The following is a 25455-nucleotide window of genomic DNA, read 5'->3' on the forward strand; positions in this document are numbered from 1 at the left end:
CTCGTCATATACATATATATGTATATGTATATGTGAACTTCTGTGTTCACATCATATACATATATATGTTCATATACATATATATGAAAATAGGTATATATGCATATATATATATTTCCCTCTATGATTTGTTGCCTACTATCTGAACCCCATCAAATATGGTGTGGTATTTATGGAGAATGGGTAGGGAGTGTCTGATGATGTGTCGTTGGGCCACAAATGCGGCCACATGGTCCAAGAATATGTTTACTTATGCGTGAGGCTCGGCCCGAGGATGTGGGAAGCGTTTTTGAGCATGGTGGGGGTGGGGTCCTGGAGGTTTTTGGCTGCCAGAGCTGGGTCCCTGGGGGTGAGGAGGGCTCTCACTCGACCCCTTCTGGGGCATCGCAAGTAAAACAGCCTGGCATGGAGTCTGGTGGCATGGCTATGGCAGGCTTCATGTTATGCTTGGAATTTTTTTTAAGACCATATTGCAGTCTTCTCTCTGAGACTTCCCTCCAAGCTGCCAGTGAGGAATGTTTTTACCTCTTGACCTTCTTCTCACTCTCTGTCTCAGAAGGTAATCCCAATAACCATCATAATTTCCAAAGGCCCAGAGAATAGTTAAGGTGAAAAGAGGGAATGACATTAGTGTATGCCTGCATCATGGAAATACTGGTCTTGATCATGAACTTGGCTCAAAGGACTGGAACACACATTGTGCAGTGGTCTCCTGAGCCTTGCCAAGAGGCTACCTTCAAGCAATCAGCTATAAGTAGACCTAGAGCACTGCTGGGTGTGTTACAAAAATAAACACCCAAACTCTTGCTCTAGTTTTCTCATGCTCTTTCTTCTTATATTGATAACACACAAATACAAAATTTAGACTGAAATTTAGACCACAAAAGACCTTACAAGCCAACTCATGATGCAACCTATTATGTGTCTATTCTGTGTTTGTCATAGTGTACAAATTTAGAATTATTTCCTTTCAAGACTCCCTGTTTTCAATGTTAAGTACCATCTTCTCTCTTCTTCTTTGTTTTTTTTTTGGCTCTTTGCGATGCACAGGGGTTACTCCTGGCTCTGCACTCAGGAATTACCCCTGGCAGTGCTTAGGGGACCATATGGGATGCTGGGAATCGAACCTGGGTTAGCCGCGTGCAAGGCAAACGCCCTACCCGCTGTGCTATTGCTCCAGCCCCCATCTTCTCTCTTCTGAGTAACATACTGTCACACATTCATTTATCATAGGTAATTTTCAAAATCTTTTAATTAAATGTAGCATGCAAGTGATGTCAGGGGAGAACATTGGGTGAGCTCTGCAGAGAGGGGTGAAGCAGCAGAGTGGAGGTTGCTCCAGAAACAGACTCAGGCCAAAGTCAGCTTCAGACCTGCAGGAGAAATCAAGAGAAGAAGGCCTCGGTGAACCCCGACCCCCACACCCGGAAGCTCTGAAGCTGGTATTACTCAGCTTCAATGGCTCATTCCTGAGGCCTGAGGATGCTCGTGTGAATTAGCAAACTATCCCGAAAAAAATATTGACTTCAAAAAAGAAAGGAGCATTTCTCCCCAACAAATGGATTGCCTAGATCTGTCATCTGGCAGCACTCCCTGTGGAAAGGAAACAGAAAGAAGAAGATCCTCTGTTCTAAAGGGAAAGATACGGGTGTGCATCATGGCATCTACTGTGGTAGACAAGCCGGAATGGAGTTGCACACGCGCCCACCCTCTGACATGCTAGCTCTTTAGCTTGATAAAACAACAGGAGAGCCAAAGTCTCTGAGGGCTGAGAGTGCCAAGTTGCTACCTTGGCTACCTTTCCTGTCACTGTCACTGTCCTCCCCTTGTTCATCGATTTGCTCGAGCGGGCCCAGTAACTTCTCCATTGTGAGACTTTGTTGTTACTGTGTTTGGCATATCCAATATCTCATGGGTAGCTTGCCAGGCTTTGCCGTGTGGGCGAGATACTCTCAGTAGCTTGTTGGGCTCCCCGAGAAGGGGGGAGGAATCGAACTCAGGTCGGCCATGTTGGCTGCTTGCAAGGCAAATGCCCTCCTGCTGTGCTATCGCTCTAGCGGTATCTTCCCTATATTTATCAATAGATGGAGAAATTGGCTGGGTCAGGTTGGAATCTATAGTCTCACTGCACCTGTTGAATTGCACTCCAACATCAGTTTCCTCTGAGATGCATTCCCTAAGCATGGTCTTCTTCCTTCATCCAGCTTCACTAAATCCTCTGGCCACAAACAAATCACAAATCACAAATCATCCTGTTATTCATCAATTGCTTCGAGCAGGCCCTAGTAACGCCTCTTTCATCCTAGCCCTGAGATTATATTCAAGGCTCTTTAGGAGAATGAGACCCATCATTGTTACTGGTATTTGGCATATTGGGTACGCCATGGGGAGTTTGCCAGACTCTGCCGTGTGGGCAGGCTACATTGGGTAGCCTGCCAGTTTGTCCAAAGTAGGAATGAGATAATAAGATGTCATAATAAGATGTCGCGCGCCACACGGTTCCGGGAGCTGGTTTTTATAGTCTCTGGGTCTTGGCCGCTGATGGGATTACATGGCGCCAGGGGGCCAGTTGGTGGGTGTGACCCCCGCCTACTGGAATTTGGAGGATCTGGGTGTAGGATGCTCAGCCCCAATCCGAGTAGGCTTGGAGATCTCGGCCCAGGAACCCGCATGGCTTTGTCCCTCTGCCAGTACCTTCATGTGTGCGGAGAGTGGTCTCAGCATGGTGGTGGCTGGTCCTGGAGGTCTTCAGCTGCCGGAGCCCTGGTCGGGGCAGGGAGGAAAGCTCAACCCGCTCCCCTCCAAGGGGCCCCGGTGAGGACAGCCAGGCACGGGGGCAGGAGACTGCCTCTGGCCACAGTGATTCATATAAGTTGAACTTTAAAAGTGTTATGTTCATAATATGAGACTGACACCCAAGGACAGTAGCAACAAGGGCCAGGAATACTGTTCCATGGTTGGAAGCCAGCCTCATGAGCTGGGGGAGATGGCAGCTGGAATATAGAAGGGATCACTAAGTCAATGATGGTTGGAAGCATCGTTTGGGATGGGAGATGTGTGCTGAATGCAGATAAAGGACCAAATGTGATAGCTTCTCATTATCTGTATTGCAAACTATAATGCCCCAAAGTAGAGAGAGAGTATGGGGGAAATTGTCTGCCATAGAGGCAGGGGGAGGGTTGGGATGGGGGTTGGAGGAATAATGGGGACATTGGTGGTGGAAAATGTGCACTGGTGGAGGGATGGGTGTTTGGTCATTGTATGATTGAAACTCAAACATGAAAGCTTTGTAACTGGAGCTCACAGTGATTCAATTAAAAAAAAATTTAAGTGTTATGTTACTTCTCTCCTTGGTCTTATATCTGTTCCCAATTTAACCCCATTTGCTTTGTGTATCTACTAAGTTGAACAATATGAAATGGTCACTGTCACTGTCACTGTCCTCCCATTGTTCATTGATTTGCTCGAGCGGGCCCAATAACGTCTCCATTTTTTGAGACTTGTGGTTACTGTGTTTGGCATATTGAATATGTCACAGGTAGCTTGCCAGATTTTGCCTTGCGGGTATGATACTCTCAGTAGCTTGCCAGGCTCTTCGAGAGGGACAGAGGAATCGAACTCGGCTTGGTCAGTATGACTGCATGCAAGGGAAACACCCTACCGCTGTGCTATTGCTCTTCAGTCAAGGTCATGAAATGATCAGTAGCCAAAATATTTTCACTGGGCCCAGAGAGATAGATAGCACAGGAGTTAAGGCATTTGCTTTGAATGTGACTGAATCCAGTTGGATTCCCAGCACTGCACATGGTCCCTTGAGCATCATCAGAAGTGATGCCCGAGCACAGAGCCAGGAGTAGCACTTGTGTACCACTTGGTATGACCCCCAAGCAGAGCAAACCAAAACGGGGGGGAGGGACATTTTCATAGCCAATTTCAATGCAACAGCAGTAGTTTCTTGCAATCCAAGTTTCTATATGTCTCACAAGCTAAACTAAATTTCTTGAGAGAAGGACCTATCTTATACTTAATGATATGTTTTGTGTGTGTGATTTATTGCACATTCCCTTCCACAAGGCAATTCCAATCAAAATACCTACGTGATCAGGGCCTTGTTATTACTGCAATTGAAACAAATGGAGTTACAAGGAATAAGTGACTCACCCATTAGTATACAATTGCACTATCCATTTGGGGGACCTGAACCTATATCTCCAGATAGCAAGTCAGTATTTATCCTCTAAAAGAATTTAGCCTTTCTTAAGCATTTGTTTAGCATTTCCTTATTTAGAAAACTTCCGATGAAGGAAGCTAGGGAGATAGTACAGAGAGTAGGGTGCTTGAATTGAACACAACTGATACTGGTTTAATTCCCGGCTCCATAGATGGTCCACAAACATCTCATTACCGATACAAAGGAGTGATCCCTGAGCACAGAACCAAGTGTAATCTCTGAGTACAGTAAAGTGTGGGCTAAAAACCTTCACTCCCTTCCCACAGAAAGAAAATTTTATGAAAACGTTATCCCATTTGTCTCAAGAAATAATCTGGTAAGATTTCCAGAGTTGAAATTAATACATATATTTGATATTTGGAGACTGTAGCAGATTCATTTCATTGTTATTACATTTTTAATTTTTTTCTTATTTTTCTCCTTTTTTCTTTTTTGCATGCTTTTATGGCAAATTCTGGGTAATGAAGAATGAACACAACCTTCATCATGAAATCACAGTCTAGTAGAAAGGATGGGTTCCTCATAGGCTAACTATGGCAGTGTGATGTATATGAGATAACATTGTATAAATTGCCCATAAAAAGGTATATACAGAAAATTAAATGCTGAACAAGAAAAAATAGTCCTGGGGCTGGAGCGATAGCACAGCGGGTAGGGCATTTGCCTTGCACGCGGCCGACCCAGGTTCGATTCCCAGCATCCCTTATGGTCCCCTGAGCACCACCAGGGGTAATTCCTGAGTGCAGAGCCAAGAGTAACCCCTGTGCATTGCCAGGTGTGACCCAAAAAGAAAAAAAAAACAGAAAAAATAGTCCTTTTTCCTTTTATATTTGGAAAGTTCCCAAGAGCGAGTGATGCTTGTTATGTGCTTTGCAAAGTTTTCCTTGGGTGGAAAGTCATGAAAAGCTCTTCAGGGAAGGAATGAAAGACAAGCTTTTTTAAAAATTTTTTTATTTTATAAGGTAGTTCACAATATTTGATTACATTTAATATTCAAACACCAATCCCACCACCATTACACCTTCCAACACCAAATTTGGGGTGTTCCCATCCCAAGCCCCAAGCCCTGTCCCAAAGCACAACCGAAATAATATATTTTTTATGTCTGTTATAAAAAAAACAGTTGAAAATGCTACCAAAAAAAAATCCACAGAGGAAACAGTGTGAAGATTGTTCTATTTTGGCAGGGGACATTAAGACATTCTTTAGGACATCACTAACATGTTGTTAAAGGTTGAGTGATGTGAGCTTTCATACATATACCTGAAAATATGTATATGAAAGACAAACTTTAATGATAATATGCAATGTTCTAAGAACAACTGATTAACTTGTCTGCTGTCTCATGGTCAACTTGTTTCTGAAACCCAATATTTTGTGGCAGTTAATTGTTTTCCCTTTTGAATGTTTCTTAGAAGGAACGGATCATCCCCTCAGTGCTCAGGAAACCTCAGGAGGGTCATTTCCTGAAGTGCTGACCATTAGGACAAGAAGCCTCAATGTCAAGGACCAGTGAAATAAATACTGCTTGGGCCCTTTGTTTCTGAAGGCCACTAGGACCACCTCAGCAATGCTTGAGAAGCATGAAATGTCAGGAATCAAACTCGGGGCCTTTTGCACCATTGGCTCCTGAGCTGCCCCTCTAGATTGTCCTTTTAACAGTGAGCTAGAGTATGACTAAATATTTATGATTTATAGTCCCCTAATTCAGATTTTTTTCTTCTGTTCCTTCCCAGTATTCCAAGATGTACACGTCATGATATTTGTTGGGTTTGGCTTCCTCATGACTTTCCTGAAGAAATATGGTTTCAGCAGTGTGGGCATCAACCTTCTCATTGCTTCTCTGGGTCTTCAGTGGGGTACACTTGCTCAGGGACTCCTGCACACTCATGGAAAGAAAATGCATATTGGAATCAAAAGGTGCGCTTCCATGTTTTTTAATCATTTTGTTTTCAACTGTTTCTCTTCTAAGTCTCTCATCAGCCAACACCTGATCTGGTTGCCAAATCCTTTCCCTTAGGCAAGAGAAGATTGTTGGGATCTAGAAGTCCAAACCAATGCCTTGTTCTACTGAGCTATATCATACACTGATGTCTAGATTCTTTCTGCTTCACCATTGGGATATAAGAAATATATTGGGACTGGAACGATAGTACAGTGGGTAAGGCATTTGCCTTCCATGCAGCCGATCTAGGTTTGATTCCCAGCATCCCATATGGTCCCCCAAACACTGCCAGGAGTAATTCCTGAGTGCAGAACCAGGAGTAACCCCTGAGCATCACCGAGTGTGACCCAAAAATGCAAGAAAAGAAAAAGATTAAAAGAAGTTTTCTTTGATAAAATTAATGTTTCATCACCTCATTCATGGGGGGTGGAGACCATTTCTATGATTTATTTTCCTAAGATCATATTTGATGTGTAAACACATGCTCTTGTTATTGTTAAATTGTAAATACTCCTGGGAAAAAATTCATCACATCAACAAAACAAATCCCTAAATGAGATCAAGAATAGGTACTTTGGGGCTGAAGTGATAGCACAGCAGGTAGGGTGTTTTGCCTTGCATATGGCCGACCCGGGTTCAATTTTCAGCATCCCATATGGTCCTCCGAGCATCACCAGGACTAATTTTGAGTGCATGAGCCAGGACAAACTGGCAGGCTACCGAATGTAACCTGCCCACACGGCAGAGTCTGGCAATCTCCCCGTGATGTACCCAATATGCCAAATACCAATAACAATGAAGGGTCTCATTCTCCTAACTCTGAAAGAGCATTTAATATGGCACTTTTTTTAAAAGTCTCAGGGCTAGGACGAAGGAGACGTTACTGGGGCCTGCTCGAGGCAATCGATGAATAACAGGATGGTTGTGATTGTGATTGATTGAGCCAGGAGTAATCCCTGAGCATTGCTGGGTGTGACCCAAAAAGAAAAAAAAAGAATAGGTACATTAAAAATGAAGAAAATAATAGCATGGCTGTGGTGATATCGGCTAATACAACAGGGCTCTTTGAGCAGCACTTGGGGGAACTCCCCCACCGCACCCCCTTAAAAAGTACATAGTGAGTGGAAGGAAGTTTGAGTATGGACGTGTAAAAGGATAAAAGTAGGCCTGGGGGAACCGCCTGGTGGAAATGTTAGAGAAAGGGTCCTGGATAAAGTGAGGCCCTAGCTCATAGCTACTCAAAGCTTTATCTCAATGTGCTCTTACTCTTTGACATATTTCTGTTTGTTTTTCTCTTCAGCATGATAAATGCAGATTTCAGCACAGCCACAGTTCTGATTTCTTTTGGAGCTGTCCTGGGTAAAATAAGCCCAGTACAAATGTTGATTATGACCATTTTAGAAATTACGGTCTTCGCTGGCAATGAATATCTGGTTGTTGAGAAATTTGAGGTAAGTGGCAAGAGAATTAATCCTTACCTGCATTTGTACATTAGTTCTAGTCCTAACACGTAACAGATACCTACTACAAATGGAGAAAAAATTGTTGAAAGCATCACCATAGTACACAGTAACTATAGTCATCATTTGGGTTTCTTTGGAAATAATGAGTTTTACAGATATTCATTTTATCATCCATCACAACCTTAAAAGTAGATATTATTTTTGTTCTATAAACTATAAAATTTATGATAATAAATTTTAAATTACGTTCCTGAATCTGAATATCAAAAGCACATTTTTCTAACTTCACAACTGTTTTTATTACTTTATATTTCCTACCAATGATTGGTTTCTATTTCACCAACTAAGTGAATCTTCCTTTCAAAGACTTTCATGAACTCTAGGCTAAATTCTTTCTCTTCCATGAAAATCTCAGTGATTTCCCAAGGATAATAAATAAAATATTTTTAATATATTGTGCATGCTTTTATAACTGTAGAGCAAATATTTTTGCAACTTCCTGGGTGCCATATTTTGGTGACATAGTTACAAATAAAATAGCTAAGGTCCCTGTCTTTATAGAACTCATTGTTCAGTAGGGGAGGCAGACATCAAACAAATAATTTACATTCACCTACCCAATCATAGACACACAAAAATATGACTATAAATTGCATGCTATAAAAAATAACTGGAAAGGACTATGAGAGGGTGTAAAATGCAGACCTAATTAAATTATGGGATAAAGAAAGGGCTTTGAAGAAGAGACTAATAAGTTAAACCTGAAAAGTGTGTAAGAATTTCCATCTAATATTTTTTTAAAAAAGCAGAATCTCGGGGCTGGAGCGATAGCACAGCGGGTAGGGCATTTGCCTTGCACGCGGCCAATCTGAGTTCGATTCCCAGCATCCCATATGGTTCCCTGAGCGCCGCCAGGAGTAATTCCTGAGTGCAGAGCCAGGAATAACCCCTGTGCATTGCCGGGTGTGACCTAAAAAGCAAAAAAAGCAAAAAAAAAAAAAAAGCAGAATCTACTTAAACTGTATTCACTGAAATTACTAAATTTGTATAACTGACCTACCTTTCTCAGTACACACCAATGCCTTGGGTTTGGCTCTCTGAAATTTTCTTCTAAGAGTAGGAAATACAGAGAACTAAATCAAATGTGTGCTGCCATCCAAGGGAAGCTACGATATTTCTTTTAGAACAAATCTCGGATCTCAGCCTATTTTCATGCCGTCATAGAGCAGAATGAAAAGATATGGGGAAGATGTAGGCTTTTCAAAACTTCAAGAGTTAAGAGAACTTCAATTGCAATGTGAACATACACCCCCCAAAAATCATTTTTTGTTTAGTATCAAGTGCCAAGTACAGCGTGTAACTCTGCATCTTCCTAGTCTAAAGAATTAATGAAAATGTACTGAGTTTCCACTGAGGACCTGGAATGTTCCAAACATGGGCTCAAGTAAGTCTCACCACCAGCTATGTTACAGGCACTATTTCCCCACTTGACAAGACTTGAGATTAAGAGAAGTATATTTATCCAAATCCACCTCACAAGGAAATGCTTGATTTAGGGTTAAATGTCAATCAATTCAATGTCTCTGGATGGCTGTGAAAATTATTTTTCATTTAATTTCATAATCCTACTATAACCCCTGTTCCCTGACACATTTTTTCCCTTTCTCTTGATGTGTTTATTGTTTAACCAATGGAGCATTCTTTCATTGACTTCGCCCCAGTGCTGACACCTAGCTTCACCTCTATTTACATGAATGATTCTATCTTAGGCATCTGATGTTGGAGCATCAATGACCATCCATGCCTTTGGAGCTTACTTTGGCTTGGCAGTAGCAGGTGTCTTATATCGACCTGGCCTGAGAAGGGGGCATGACAATGAGGAATCCGTGTACCATTCAGATTTGTTTGCAATGATTGGTGAGTAGATATAAACTTCCCTGATTTTTTTGACTATCGATCAAGGGAAAGCTGCCCCCAGAGCAGGTGTGAAGAGGGAAAAGAAAGGACAGAGACAGTACAGGAGCGAGCAAGTGTCTTGCACTCAGGTGACCCTGGTTCTACCTCTAGGGTCCCCCAAGCATGCCTGAGCATTACGCCACAGTCGATCCTGAACACAGTGGAGTGCAACCCAACTCTCTATCCCCAGAATGGAAGGACTGAATATTTCTCCGGTTGGTTTTGACTCTGTGCTTCTTTTTTTCCCCTAACTCTTTGCAACTGAGGCTGGAAGTAGACACAGTGTCAGTGTTTAAAACCCTCAGTTTCTCCTGGACTGTTTCCCATATTCTGAACCACAAGTTCACAAAATTATATGACCTACCTTCCCCATTTTCAGAAAAAGTGATTACTCAGCACCCACCACATCAATCTATTGGCATCAATAGACAAACAGAAATCACCTCCCAACTGCACTCAAGACTACTAACCTCTTAATATAAGCCCCTCCTCCACACATACCACCCACCCCCTCCCTGCATCATTCCAGGGGCCACGCCACCCCCCAAACGCAGAAGGCAGTATCACCCACTTTTGAAAACACTGTGCTAATAGCTTTCTTTTTGATTTACTGCAGGAACCCTTTTCCTGTGGATGTTTTGGCCCAGCTTTAACTCAGCCATTGCTGAACCAGCAGCAAAACAGTACAGAGCCATTGTAAACACCTACTTCTCTCTTGCTGCCTGTGTGCTAATAGCCTACGCATTCTCCAGTCTTGTGGAGCACCGAGGCAAGCTGGATATGGTAAGAGCCATGGGAAGTCCATGGAAAGTGTCATGTTAAGCGAAATGAGTCAGAAAGAGCGGGATAGACACAGAAAGATCGCATTCATCTGGGGAACATAAAGCAACAAAATGGGAGACTAACACCCAGGAGTGGCTGAGATTAGTACCAGGAATTTTGCTCCATGACTTGGAGGCCAGCCACACATGCTGGGGGAAAAGGGAGCTCAGATAGAGAAGAGAGCACCAAATAAAGGGTGTTTGGCGGATCCTCCCAGGGTGGGAGAAGCATGCTGAAAGTAGACTATAGACCAAACATGATTCCCACTCAATGCCTCTCTTGCAAAACACGGGACCCAAAAGAAGAGAGAGAGAACAAGGGGGAATGCCCTGCCACAGAGGCAGGGTGGGATGGGGGGGTGGGAGGTGGGAGGGATGCTGGGACCCGTGGTGGTGGAGGATGGGCGCTGGTGGAGGGATGGGTACTTGATCATTGTATAACTGAAACCCAAGCACAAAAATTTGTAAGTCTATAACTGTACCTCATGGTGTTTCAATAGCACAGCAGGTAGGGCATTTGCCTTGCACACGGCCGACCCAGGTTCAATTCCCAGCATCCCATATGGTCCCCCGAGCACTGCTACGAGTGATTCCTGAGTGCATGAGCCAGGAGTAACACCTGAGCATCGCCGGGTGTGACCCAAAAAGCAAAAAAAAAATTAAAAAATTTAAAAAATAATAATAATAAAAAGAGCCATGGGAAGTCCATGCAGATTTCACTAAGTCTTACTGATGGTTGCTACATGAGTGAGTCCTTTCTGCCCCAACAGATCACAACACTGCAGACCACAAAGAATATTTTGAACATCAAATTTGTGTTTTGCAATGCAGGTATTTTTTCTGAGGTTTATTTTTTATGAGCGAAAGATATCTCCAAGTTCTTAGAAGATCCTCCTTAGAAAGAGATCTTGTCAACAATAGCAACAACAACAAAAAAATTGAGGTGGATCAAACTGGCTCTATTTTCCAAAATGCAAATAAAAAATTCAAATTTAAAAAAATGCAAATAAAAAAATTGGGGTGGAGCAAACTGGCTCTATTTTCCAAAATGCAAATATCCCTGTCCAAGAACTAACAACTAAATGTGATGCAGGATCCAGACCAGTTTCTGGAAAAGAAACGGAGCGATAGCAGAAATAACGGCTAAGTTCAAATAAGTTATCTAACGTATTATATTCATTAGCAATTGACAATGTTAAACGCCCAGCTTTATGATTATATAAAGTGTTATCTTTGGGGGATCTGGGTGAGGTATAGATGGAAACTCTTCTCAATATTTTTGAAACCTTCACCTAAGTCTTTGATAGGCCAAGCACAGTAACAACAAGTCTCACAATGAAGACGTTACTGGGCCCGCTCGAGCAAATCGATGAACAATGGGAGGGCCTTACTTAATTGGGGCCCAGGAATGTGACTTAATTAATGGGCGAGCACACACCTCGTATATGTAAGGCTATGAAGAGTGCTCCCACATTACTGATTCCAATTCCCAGCACCACTGGATGTGGTCAGAGGTACCACAAGTGCTACCACCAGACTACAAGGTAACCACAGGGAAAAAAAAACAAAAACCAAAAAACCCTAGTTAGTCATTTGAGCTTCTTGTATAAAAGCTTCAGAAAAGGCAACAAAGGAGTAATCCTCATGTCAATGACTCTTTTCTGACTTGACAGAAATATATATATATTTATAATATATAATATATAAATATATATCAGAGTCTGGCAAACTTCCCGTGTTGTACCCAATATGCCAAATACCAGTAACAATGGTGGGTCTCATCCTCCTAATCCTGAAAGACCCTTGAAATGGCTCTTTTAAAATCTCAGGGCTAGGAAGAAGGAGACATTGCTGGTGCCTGCTCCAGACAATCGACGAATGACAGGATGATCATGATTTATAATATAAATATATAGTATGATTTTGTTTTAGCAAGGATGTATTGCTAAGGATGTATTCTTATAATTTTTCTACAAATTGATTCCTGATACAAAGTAGTAAACAGTTCAGAGGTTTTACGGTACAAGTACTGCTGACCTGTCCTGGGTCAAAACAGCCAGATAGGATGTTTCTGGTTATAGCATATAGTAATCCACTTCTCCCTCCTCTTAAATGTCTTCAATACAGCAGCACTTGCTAAAGCTTGTCTTTAGTAAACAGCACATCCATTTCGGAGTCTCATTATTTCCTCTTCGAATTTTGGAGTATGATAGACTCTACAAAACATACAGCAACTGTAGACCGCTAGGAACATGTAGTAAACACAAATGTGTTTTTAAACATCAATAGGCAAAACACTCCTCAATATCATCCCATTCTTCCACTCAGCCTTCTTTGATTTTTTTTTGTTTGCTTATTTGTTCTTGGGTCAAAGCCAGCAGTGATCAGGGGTTACTCCTGGCTTTACACTTGGGAATTACTCCTGGTGTTGATCAGAGTACCATACGGTGTGCTGAGGATCAAAAATTGCAAGTTGTGTACCCACTGTACTATATCTCATCTCTCTGGCCCCACTTTTTCAGATTTCTTCCTATCCCTTCCTTCGCAGGACTCACTCAGAAACACTACCACTACCCTGTCAGGCCACACAAGAAATGTCAACTTCTGTTAATTTACAAAAGAACGGCCTCCAATAATAACTAAGAACTCTCATTTTGAATTAATCATCAGTAGCCCCCAGGCCTGAATGTCAGTACAGCAGGCTTTTAGCCTTGCTGGAGGTCTACCAGGTTTAATCCCCAGACCTCTTTATGATCTTCCACCAGGAATAACCCCTAAGTTTAGAACCAGGAATAAACCCTGAGCATCCACCGCTGGGTGTGGTCCAAAAAAAGAAGAAAAAAGAAAAAAATCAGCAGCCTTTTCAAAAGATTCCCAGACTTGTATCACCTACTGGCCACTTTTCAGAGGGGGAAAAAAAATCACTCAGCACCCAGACCCCCTAAAAATCGAATATCATTAAGAGAATAAACAAAAAGCTCCCCTCAATTGTATCTCTCCTCCCGCTTCCCAGCACCTCCTGATAACCCCCACTTTGGGAAAGACTGAGTCTTTGGTCTTCTAAAACGTCCACTGAGCTCCGGATTCCTTCTGTGTTTCGGACCCCTGTCTGGCTGAGCTGACCCCATCCTTGTCTCTCTTCCATGCAGGTTCACATTCAGAATGCAACTCTTGCCGGGGGTGTTGCTGTGGGCACGTGTGCGGACATGGAGATCAACCCTTACGGGTCCATGATCATTGGAAGCGTCGCAGCAATGATCTCTGTGCTGGGGTTCAAGTTCTTGACTGTGAGTGTGCCAAGTGCTCGAAGTCAGAATTGAGTCTGCGACCTCGGCTTCTCGTACTCCACTAGCTGAGAAAAGCCAGGAAAATTCCCTTTGTTAAATTTTTTTTCTTTGTTGGAGGATCACTTGTCTTGCAGTGAGCCACAGCGGCTTCTAGTCTTTTTTAATGTATGTAGCAGGAAAGAATACCACATTATTCACAACTTAGTCTGAGTTGAATTTAAGTATTTGGTTTTATTTCTTCTGATGTTTTTGCTTTTGTCATTTATTTAAAATATCTTAGGGGGGGCTGGAGCAATAGCACAGCGGGTAGGACGTTTGCCTTCTAGGCGGCTGACCCAGGTTCGATTCCCAGCATCCCATATGGTCCCCCAAGCATCCAGGAGTAATTCCTGAGTGCATGAGTCAGGAGGAACCCTTGTGCATCCCTGGGTGTGACCCAAAAAGAAAAAAAATTAGGATGCTAAGGAATTTTTTTTAATTTAGGTTATCAACAATAGATAATAAGCATAGGATTTGAATTCACTCTTCTTCACATCCACCTTCTAAAGACAAAAAACATTTTGCCACCCGGGCGGGAGCGATAGCACAGCAGGTAGGGCATTTGCCTTGCATGCGGCAGACCAGGTTTTGATTCCCAGCATCCCATATGGTCCCCTGAGCACCGCCAGGAGTAATTCCTGAGTGCATGAGCCAGGACTAACCCCTGTGCATCGCTGGGTGTGACCCAAAAAGCAAAAAAAGGAAAAAAAAAAGATGTCTCAGAGACTCTTAAAAAAAAAAAACATTTTGCCACCTGTGTAGTCAAATTCTTTCACGTCGGTGGACTTTATGGACACTTGATTAAATTGTCCTGCGTAGTCATTCAGTTTACTCACAGAGTTCTGCATATTCAACAAAATAACAAACCTTTTTCCTTGTATGTAATTGCAGCCGTTTTTTGCTACTAAACTGCGGATCCAAGATACCTGTGGGGTCCACAACCTACACGGCTTACCGGGTCTAGTGGGCGGCGTTGCGGGCATCGTGGCGGTGGCTATGGGCGCGTCAGACACGTGAGTAAAGGCCTGCTTTTTCCTGCCGTCCACCCTGATGCCCCCACTGCCTCATCTGTTCCCCGTCATCTGTTCCCTGACTCTGCAAAATTCGTCAGTGAAAGTTTTCTCTTATCAGGAGAAACGGTCGTTTATAAGTATTTGTCCTTATTAAAGTCAAAGAGGCACAACCAAAAGAACAGAATGGCTTTGGAAAAATAGATACTAAGGGTTGTTGTTGTTGTTGTTTAATGCTGTTGATGTTTTGTTTAATTAACAGTCCTGTAGCACTGTCCTCCCGTTGTTCATCGATTTGCTCGAGCGGGCCCAGTAACGTCTCCACCTTGAGACTTGTTGTTACTGTGTTTGGCATGTTGAATACATCACAGGTAGCTTGCTAGGCTTTGCCCTGAAGGCAAGATACTCTCGGTAGCTTGCTGGTCTCTCCAAGAGGGGTGGGGGAATCGAACCAGGCTCAGCTGGTCCAGCCACGTGCAAGGCAAACGCCCTACCGCTGTGCTATCGCTCCAGCCCTTAATTAACAGTATCAGTTAAAAATTTTTGTGCTATATGCAACTGTATGCTATTAGTGAAATTCAGTGATCAGGGGCTTCCCATCTTACTATATTGTGTCTGGATGCACTAACATGAAGAAAATGCCAAACCAAGAGGTCATTCTTCCCCCACCGCACAAAGGAAACCAAGTTTCCTGATGTGGAGAGTTATTTGAATATGGGAAATTAGGCTGACATGTGGCTTCAACTTTGCTCCTTACTATTCATGTAACTTTTGAATGTCACCCAATCTTTCTGGTTCTCGGTTTTCTCTTCTTTTCTTTCCTTTTCTTTTCTTTTCTTTTTTATGGAAGAATTGTACTATTTATACTCTAAAATCTCATTTAGTTCTAAAACACCTATGTTCTTTCCAGAATAGTATCTGAGTTTATCTACATAGACAAAGAATAGCAGGAAGGGTTCTTGCCTTGTATGCGGATTTGATTCCCAGTATCCCATATGGTCCTCTGAGCCCCACCAAGAATGATCTGTGAACACAGAGCTAGGAATTAAGTTTTGAACACTACCTGGTGTGGCCCACAAATCCAAACCAAAAACCAAAAACAAGTTCTCAATTTTAGTAGATTTAACCTCTGCTGATACCAATAATAATAAATATTTGCAAAAGTTCATATTCATATTTTCTAATGGAAAGTGTGTTTCCTTTTTCAAGTCTATAATTAATCTAATTCTTCTACCTTTTTTTTTTACCCTTTTTGCAGATTCTGAGGGCTATCCTCAAATAGCTACATTTTTATTTTCTTTCAGTTTTCTCTGGGACCAAACTAGATGTAGAGACCAAATACTAAAACTATTTTAAAGCAAATCAGATTTTAATATAAATCAAGACTCATGATACAATTATCAGTGAATGAGCTCAGCTTCTAGGTATTATAAGAGCCTAATCATTATGTAAACATTCTGAAGAAGTAGTTTAGGATGAGGAATAGAGGAATTCTTCAGCCTCATGCCTAGACTGGTTTCATAGATGCAGCAAAACAAGTCTATCTAGCTCTGGAAGACTGGGTCTCACTGGGTGGCCAGATTTGGGGTAGATTTCACTTTGGAGAGTCTAGTCCTTGTATATACAGTTTTAGCATCAACTCAATTTATTCTTAGGGAACTGGCAGGCGGGTACCCTGGAAGACTCATTCACGTAGGTAAGAGACCGCTCATGCATGAGATAGAATATGTCATGCAAAAAATCAAAACTATTCATTTACATGTGTGCACTCAGTGGTAAAATGCAAATTTTCTTGGTAGCATAGAAAAAGGAGAAATTATTCTAAAGGGACATTTTGCAAATCACAGGAGTTTAACTTGAGGTTACTAATTTTCCTTCATCTACTGTTTTTCTAGTCTGTTTTATCATAGAATGCTTTTCATTCACAGAACTTTTTAATGATGAACAAAAAGTTTGGCAGATTCTAGAAAAATGGGAAAGCAGTGTAGGGCCTGGGAAGGTAGCTCGGTGCTAAAGCTTCTGCTCTAGGGTTTCATGATTTATGGTTTCATGGTTTCATGAGACCACAAAATCAAACCCCACCCCGCATCACCTATGGTCTATGAGCATTGAGCATATGAGCATATGAGCATAGAGCATCACGTATTTATTCATTTCGTGATTTATGGTTTCATGGTTTCATGAGACCACAAAATCAAACTCCACCCCGCATCACCACCGAGTGCCAATCCCAACTCAGCTGTGTGATTTCTTAGCCGTGTCATCGAGTATGCAATGCCCTGGCACGCCTACACACATTCACAAAACAACCACAACAACCAAAGAAGACCATGAATTATTTTCAAAATAAACATTGTCTTTTTAAAAAGTCTGTTTACAATAATGCAAATCAATTAAACGTATGTTAATAAACTAACTTCACTAGAAAAGAAAGGGCTGGAGCGATAGCACAGCGGGTAGGGCGTTCGCCTTACAAGCGGCCAACATGGCCGACCCGAGTTCGATTCCTCCGCCCCTCTCGGAGAGCCTGGCAAGCTACCGAGAGTATTCGATATGCCAGACACAGTAACAACAAAGTCTCCAATGGAGACGTTACTGGGCCCGCTCGAGCAAATCGACGATCAACGGGAGGGCCTTTACCTTTACCTTTACCTAGAAAAGAAATGTAAATAATTTACAAATCAGCAGGTTTTTTTAGTTATGAAGCTGACAGTTCAATCTAGTACTAGTGTTTATAATTAAAGAATTAAAGTATAAATTGTATAATTTTTTATTTGGACAGGGTCGGAAGAGGTATATTACCATCTACTAATCATAATTTCTTTTTTTTAATTATTTTATTGCTTTCTACACACAAAATCCTACCTTATTCCTTTTCTCCAGACCATTCTACTTAAAACCTTAGCTCTGTTACCAGTGTCCACTGATTTGTCTTTTTAATTTGTCTGTTCATCAATTTTGTAGCTTTCTATAACACAGATAGGTGGACTCATCTAATACCTGTCTTTTTCCTTTTGGCATTTTACACCTTACATAAGTGGGATTACTGCTTCTAGCCTTCCCTATCTGAAGAACATAAAAAATAATCTGAAAAGATATAAACACACATGTTTACTACAATAACATTTACAATAGCCCAAATTTGGAAACAAACCTGGTATCCAACAGTAGTTGAACTAATAAAGATGACATTTTGTTTTGTCCACAATATATCTGATATTGGGAATATCTTACTAAGTGAAATGAGTCAGACAGAAAAAGACAAATACCAGATGATCTCACTCACTGGTACATAAAGAAGCAAGATAAAGAAATTGTGCAATGATTATCCAAAACAAACCCTAAGGCTTAGACCAGAGATTTGAGATTACCAAAAGGTAAAAGAAAGTAGGAAACCTTTGAAGAGTGGTTGAGTGAGATGGTCGTGTGATAATATTATATCCCTAAAACATATCATCACCGGGGCTCCCAGATTTAGACAGCCCTTAAGGTATGCACATCTAGTTGCGTTCCATTCCAGGCATCATTAGGTGTGGTCCCAAATCCAAAACAAAAAGAAAAACATAAATACACAGTTGTAAACTTATGTTACCTAAACAATTTAAATGCACATATATTTTAAAGTGGCTAAGTCTTGGGGGGTCGAGTGGTAGTACAGTGGATAGGGTATTTGCCTTTTATGTGGCCAACCAGAGTTGAATTTCTATCCCCACGTACATTGCCCTGAGCCCTGTCAGGAATAATCTCTAAGCAGAGCCAGGAGTTTAAGCCCTAAGCAGTGCCAGGTATGGCCCCCCCAAAACAAGCATAGTGACTTATTCTTTTTCCTCCTCCTCTTCCTCTTCCTCCCCCTCCTCCTCCTCTCTTCCTCCTCCTCTTCCTCTTCTTTCTCCTCATCCTACTTCTTCTTCTGATGCTCAGGGCTTACTCCTGGCTCTGGGATCAGGGATCACTCCTAGCAAGCTTGGATGACTATATGCGGTGCAGAGAATTAAAACAGGATCGGGTATGAAGGCTTTATTGCATGTGCTATCTCTCCGGCCTATCTTTAACTTCTTAAAAAAAAAAGCCTCCTGATGCTTTCTAAAATGCTTAAACCAGTTTAAATCCATAATATAATCTCATTTTTGATAGGTTTTATTTTAGGGACGTTAATGTATGTTTTCAAGAATGCACGTAAGAACTTGTCCTAACAGTATTTTCAAAATTATGGAACACTGGGAGAAACGTAAATATCTAATGTAACTATGATTAGTTTTTGCATAATGTAATAGTCTGTAGTAATTTAAACTATGATCCCAACCTATTAATATAGGACATGAGAATTTAAAGGAAAAATCAGTATTATAGTGTGATTGTATTTTTATAATGCATGTTTATATTTTGAACTGATAGAATTTGAAAGAAATTGGATGCCTTTTCTCCACTCCTCGCAACTCCTGAGGAGAGGACCACACCAGCAGTGCCCGTGGATTACTCTAGACTCTGTGCTCAGGGATCACTCCTGGTGTTGCTCAAAGGACCATACATAGTACCAGGGGTTGAGCTGGGGTCCACCACATGCAGGCAAAGACCTTAATCTGTGTATACCATCTCTCCAGCTTCCTTCTTTTCTTTTTATTAATTAGTAACTTCTAATTTTTCACTGGTCATGTGTTATGTGTACAATAAATATTTTCTATACTGAGTTTTTTAATTTTCCAAAGTAAGCAATAAAAGGAAATCTGAGTTTAGTGCATTCATTCTCTTGAATTAAAATACCAACAACTTTAGTTGTTATTGGCCTTCATTTGTTTTCTTGGACTCACTCACCCAGTCTTTCAAAAACCAATAGCCAAAAGTGACACAATATGAGACCCTATCTTTCTAGTTCATCTTTTTCACTCCTCCTATCTTTTTCACTCCTCTGACACCCTTACACTTTTCAATCTCTTTTTTAACCAAACTATTCCGATCCAGAGTGCAAAGTATTTTAAAACTCATTTCATCTTTAAAGTACGTACTTCTAAGATGACATATAGATACATAGTCTTGTCTGTAGTACATGGTAAAATCAGATTTCCTGACCTTGGGTGATTTGGGGGAAGTTTTATCAAAGTTGTTTCTTTAGAGATGGGGTGAAAAAGAAATAAACAAGAAGTTCTTGTTTATTTTGTGTGCTATCATCAGAGCCTACAGAAGAATTCGGCATGAGCGAGTACTAGGTGAATAATTGTTGAATGAACCAAACCAACAATCAAGGACAATGCTTCTAGAAAACACGAGGCTCAGAATAAGATATGAGGTCGAGACACATGCCCTGCGTGCATGCAACTGACCCTAGTTCGATCCAGTTACACGTGTCCTCTCAATCTTCCCGCTCCCCCCAATCCTCTCCTCCCCCCACCCCCAGCGCTCCTCAGCACCTTCAGGTGTGTCCCTGGAAGTCCCGGGCACAGCCTTGGTGAAGGTCTAATTCCTAGCAGCGACATAGCATCCTTTGGCCGGTGTATTGAAACCAGACTGGTCTAGAATTTTTTGGAAGAGACCCGGGGGTCCCCCTGAGCAGGATGCGGGAGCATCCCAGTACCTGTCACCCCACCCCCCCAAAAAAATTAAGCCCTTTTTCATGGAAAGTTGTGTGTATTTTGTTTTGTTGTTTATTGCTGTTGTTATTCCTGAAGGGGAAAAACCTGATTGTAATTTAAGTATTTGTAAGTTGGGGTTTTATTTTTTCAAAAACCTCTCAGGAATATTTGCCGGCATGCAATATTGCACTCCGTCCTGTAGATGGCAGGCGCCCACACCCTCAGGATAGGTTCTGCATGAGCTTACACTGTTCTTTTCTTCCTTTTTCTAGGTCTAGCGTGACCATGCAGGCAGCTGCTTTAGGTTCCTCGGTTGGGACTGCGCTTGTTGGAGGGCTGATAACAGGTCAGTGTAAAAAAGTAAAGCCTTCTCGATATCGAATATTCCCATCATGATAAACTAGAAATGTGGTGAGTGCTCCATTGATAAATTTGAATTTGGAATAAAATTGGTAAACTCAAGGGGCTGTGGGTCAGAGAGGTAGTACGGAGGGTGGGGCAATTGTCATGCATGCATGCACGCATGTTCCTAGCATCTCATACTGCTCCCAAGTTCTCCAGCAGTGATCCCTGAGGACATAAAGTAACAAAATAGGAGACTAACACCCAAGAATGGCCGAGATTAGCACCAGGAATTTTGCTCCATGGCTTGGAGGCCAGCCACACATGCTAGGGGAAAAGGGAGCTCAGATAGAGAAGGGAGCACCAAATAAAGGGAGTTGGGAGGATCCTCCCAGGATGGGAGATACATGCTGAAAGTAGACCATAGACCAAACCCTGCCACAGAGACAGGGTGGAATGGGCAGGAAGCGGGGTGGGAGGGATACTGGGATCCATGGTGGTGGGAAATGGGCACTGGTGGAGGGATGGGTATTTAATCATTGTATAATTGAAACCCAAGCACAAAAATTTGTAAGTCTACAACTGTACCTCATGGTGTCTCACTAATAAAAATAAAAAATAAAATAAAATAAAAATCCCTATAGACATAGAAAGATTGCATTCATCTGGGGGATATAAAGTAACAAAGTATGAGATTAATACCCAAGAATAGCTGAGATCAGCACCAGGAGGATTACTCCATAACTTAGAGGTCAGCCGGGTATCCTAGAGGAAAGGGCAGCTCAGATAGAGAAGGGAGCACCAAATAAAGGATGTTTGGAGGATCCTCCCAGGAGGGGAGATGCATGTCGAAAGTAGACTATGGACTGAACATGATTGCCACTCAATGCCTCTTTTGCAGACCACAACACCCAAAAGGAGAGAGAGAACACAGGGGATTGCCCTGCCACAGAGGCGGGGGGGGGGGGGGGGGGATGGGGGATGGGGGGGGGGATATTATCCATGGTGGTGGAAAATGGGCACTGGTGGAGGGATGGGTATCTGATCATTGTATAATTGAAACCCAAGCACAAAAAATTGTAAATCTACAACTGTAAAAAAAAATAAATAAAAATAAAGGGAAAAAATAAAATAAATAAATAAATAAATAAAAATCCCTAAACAAAGCTGGGTGTGACCCAAAACCAAAACAATACACACACACACACACACACACACACACACACACACACACACGCGCGCGCGCAAGCAAGCCCAGGGGCGTTGATTTAATGAATATGCTGGTAGATTCTCATATTCAGTATCATAACCTGATACATTCCCACCACTTTCTCAGGTTTAATTCTAAGGATACCTATATGGGGACAGCCATCTGATCAGAACTGCTATGATGATTCTGTTTATTGGGAGGTATGTATTCTGTTCTAAATAAGCTTACAAATGATGACTCAAGGTAGGTGTCTGCGTGGAATCCATGCGATGAAATTGAATAAACTCCCTATCTATAGAAAAAAATAAAAATAATGTGTCCAGATATTTAGAGGTTGTTTTTTTTTTACGTGGTTTCCAAAGTAGAAGCCATATGAATAAAACACAGAATTTAGGTATCAAATAAACTTAAGAGTGATAGTTGCTTGTGTATTCAATGAGATTTTCAGAGAGAATGAGTTTGGGAAAGAGAGACTGTAGTCAGGAAGAATGGAATACTTCTGTTCTTTTGTTTTTCACCAACTTGGGTCATTTTTATCCCCAGTTCTTTCTAAGCCTGGATACAAATCTCTGAGAGGTGCAGGTAAAGATACTTCCAAGTATCCTAATCATATTTTCTTTAAAGGTCCCTAGGTGGAGAGAACATGACCATCATTTCCAGGAACATGAAGGTCATCGCTATCTGCAACCTGAAATCTAAATACCATTCCTGAATTCAGTCTTCTCTTCCAAAATCTGGAATCAAGTTTAAATGCAACATCAAAGGAGCAAGAGAACAGATAAATCCTGCGTTCATAATACGTAGTATAAAATATCTTAGCCTGATTCCTCTCTTGATATTCAATGAGATTTTAGTTGAAGGAATGTTGTCCATAATCCATGGTCAAATGAATTCTATTCACAGTTCCCAGATTACAGGTTAATATGTCGTGTATATTCATCTTTTTTCTTCCCATGGATGTAGTTTTACAATGATATTGGTGCTTTCTAATCACACAGATTTCTTGATGTAAATATTATACATCAATTCCAAAGATTATAAAACAGAAGCTAATGCAACAATCTATCTTAAAAACTATATAGACAAAATTATGTATGTAAAGTAGTAACAATATTGTTTTGGGTAACTTTTTTTTTTTACTTTTAAGGTAATATAGTTAATGTTGTTACATCTTTTCTTGAGTATTCTGGTGTTTGGTTCCTTTTGCATATTTGCTATTTGCAGCAAAAGATTGAATGTTACCGAAACAAAGTTTATTTTGTATTGAACTTCAATAGATAAAATGTAATTTAAAAAAAAAGCTGGAGAATGTAATTCAGTGGTAGAATGCATGCCTCATATATGCAAAGCCCTGGGTTTTATCCCCAGAGCAAAACTAAATCAAAATAAAATAATTTCAAACATTAGTCTTCGGCTTTCCTTGCTTTTGTTGGTAGATATGTAATAACATGCACACACATACACATTTCTTCTATTTGGTCCATATTGAATCTAAATAAATCATAATATCATTTACTAGAAATATCAAACAAATGGTTTGCATTGTTGAATACGTTTTAGATAGCTGAGTTTTAGAAGATAATTAACATGGGTTTTCAAAAACATTCTTAGGAAAATTGAATAACTTTTTTCAATATAAATGAAACATTAATTCACTATCAAAAAAGTATAAAATCCCTTAGCAATCTCGGAAAAAACAGACCTTTCTTAATCTTATAGAGGCTATCACAAGCACAATGAGTGCCACATTTAAATGGCAAAGTGCTAAGAAGTTTGTCCTGTCTTTTAAAGATCTTTTAATACTTCTTGCAAAACTTGTTTTAGGCTATGAATTCCCCATGCTGAGTAGTTTGTCCTTGTTGCCTATCTATGAAGCTATGTATTTTTCCCTTAAATCTGAATGATATTCCAGATGGATAAAGTGTTCTTGGTGAAGTTTTTATTTCACTAAGGGTTTTATTTGTTTGTTTGTTTCTATATACCATCATTTCTTTTTGGTTCATAGAATCTCAATTGATCTGTTGAATTAATCTTTGAATCTTGCTTTCATAAGTTCCTATTTTTGGTCTTGCTGTTTTCTGTAGTCGCTCTCTATCCTTGGATTTTATAATTCTGATTATAATTTATCTTGAAGTGTTTCTATTTGGTTCTATTTTCTCTGGAACCTTTCTGGTTTCTTGGATCTGGATGCCTTCCAACTTCCACACTCCTCCAACTAATCATTCTTCATTGAATTTGCTGATCTCATCTATAGGGACTTCAGTGATTCTTCTAGTATTTCACTTGACCTGATGTGTGATCTGTGTTTGAATGTGCTGGTGACCTGATGTTCTCTGATGTGCTATTCATTTCCTTTCCAGCTTTCTTCCGACTTCTGTTGTTCTCTAAAGATTCCCAGCGTCTCATGGTGGAGCTCCTTAATCTTTTTTCTGCTATTATTCTGCTATTCCAACCTTCTATTGTGTGTTTTATTCACTAACCATAGTCTTCATTTCTGTCACTTCTGAATGTAATTTTCTTATTTTCATTCTTATGCTTTCTTGGGCCTGGCTGACTACCTGTGCTATCACTTCTTTGAGCTCCTTAAACATCCTCAACTGGGGTGAGTAAAATAACTCTCTCTGAGAGTTCCGGGACTGGTTACAACTGGTGGGGTCTTCTGTGTTATTATTATTTTCTCTCATTGAGCTTCGCTGTTTTCTAAGCATCTTTCTCATTGTGTTTGCTGGGTTCCCTCTGTGCAAAGGGTAAATATTTGTAGTTAATTCCCCTGGGAGTCTCTGAGCAAATAGTAAGCGTGTTGCTCTTTTCTTACTCTACCTGTTTTCTCCTAAGGACAAAATGTGTAAGTGTGAGCTGTGTGAGGGGCAATGAGTAGAGCTATAACATGGCCAAGAGATCAAGGCAGAAAAGTTTGGGCATGGAGGCTACTGGGACCCAGGTGGAAGGGAGAGGAATCTGCTTCCAGATTGGAAAAGGCTTTGGGATGTCACCTAGGAGGTTTCCCTCAACTGGAGGGTTGGAGGTCCAAGCAGTGGTCCAAGAAATGTGGAGGTGGCCTGTTGGGAAGATGGTGCAGGGGTTAAGCCCAAAGAACGCTTTGACCCTCTTTGAAAAGTTTAGGAACTTCCCTGGATTATCACTATTTCAAAATATTCCCTGGGTGTGTCTAAGTATCTATGAATAAATCAGTCCTAATATAATTAACAAAACTTTAGATCCTGAATGCTAGAACATAAAAATTAAAAACTGGATAATATAGTGTTGGTTCTACTGGAAAAGTACTCCAAGAAGAGATCCTAAATGTTTTATGAGGCCGATGAAATATTTCAATATGCATCAGTTTCTCTTCCAAGTAAGTTTTCTGAAACATGTTTTTTACAAACATAAAGCTCACTGCCATCTCCCTTGATGATCCTCATGAAGAATCGTCTTCAGTATCAGAATATCCCCAGACTTTCTCATTCCCTGCTGGCTTTAAGGTAAAGTTTGGAAGGTCTTCAGGGCTGGAGCGATAGCACAGCTGTAGGGCATTTGCCTTGCACGCAGCCAACATGGTCGACCTGAGTTCGATTCCTCCGCTC

General features: G+C 41.1%; 1 protein-coding gene across 1 annotated transcript in view; it reads left to right on the forward strand.

Annotated features, from left to right (window-relative positions):
* The window catches only part of RHAG (Rh associated glycoprotein), a 33865-nt gene extending 11274 nt beyond the window's left edge, over nt 1-22591 (forward strand). The window contains exons 2-10 of the mRNA XM_056130632.1: nt 5968-6151; nt 7477-7627; nt 9409-9556; nt 10212-10378; nt 13566-13703; nt 14634-14755; nt 20592-20665; nt 21998-22071; nt 22496-22591. Of these exons, the coding sequence (XP_055986607.1) occupies nt 5968-6151; nt 7477-7627; nt 9409-9556; nt 10212-10378; nt 13566-13703; nt 14634-14755; nt 20592-20665; nt 21998-22071; nt 22496-22570 (1133 nt within the window). The 3' untranslated portion in view covers nt 22571-22591. The remainder of the gene's footprint in view (nt 1-5967; nt 6152-7476; nt 7628-9408; nt 9557-10211; nt 10379-13565; nt 13704-14633; nt 14756-20591; nt 20666-21997; nt 22072-22495) is intronic.
* Nucleotides 22592-25455: the final 2864 nt, after the last annotated feature.

This window comes from Sorex fumeus, unplaced genomic scaffold (genome assembly GCF_029834395.1).
Source record: "Sorex fumeus unplaced genomic scaffold, SorFum_2.1 ptg000080l, whole genome shotgun sequence".
Lineage (NCBI taxonomy): Eukaryota > Metazoa > Chordata > Mammalia > Eulipotyphla > Soricidae > Sorex > Sorex fumeus.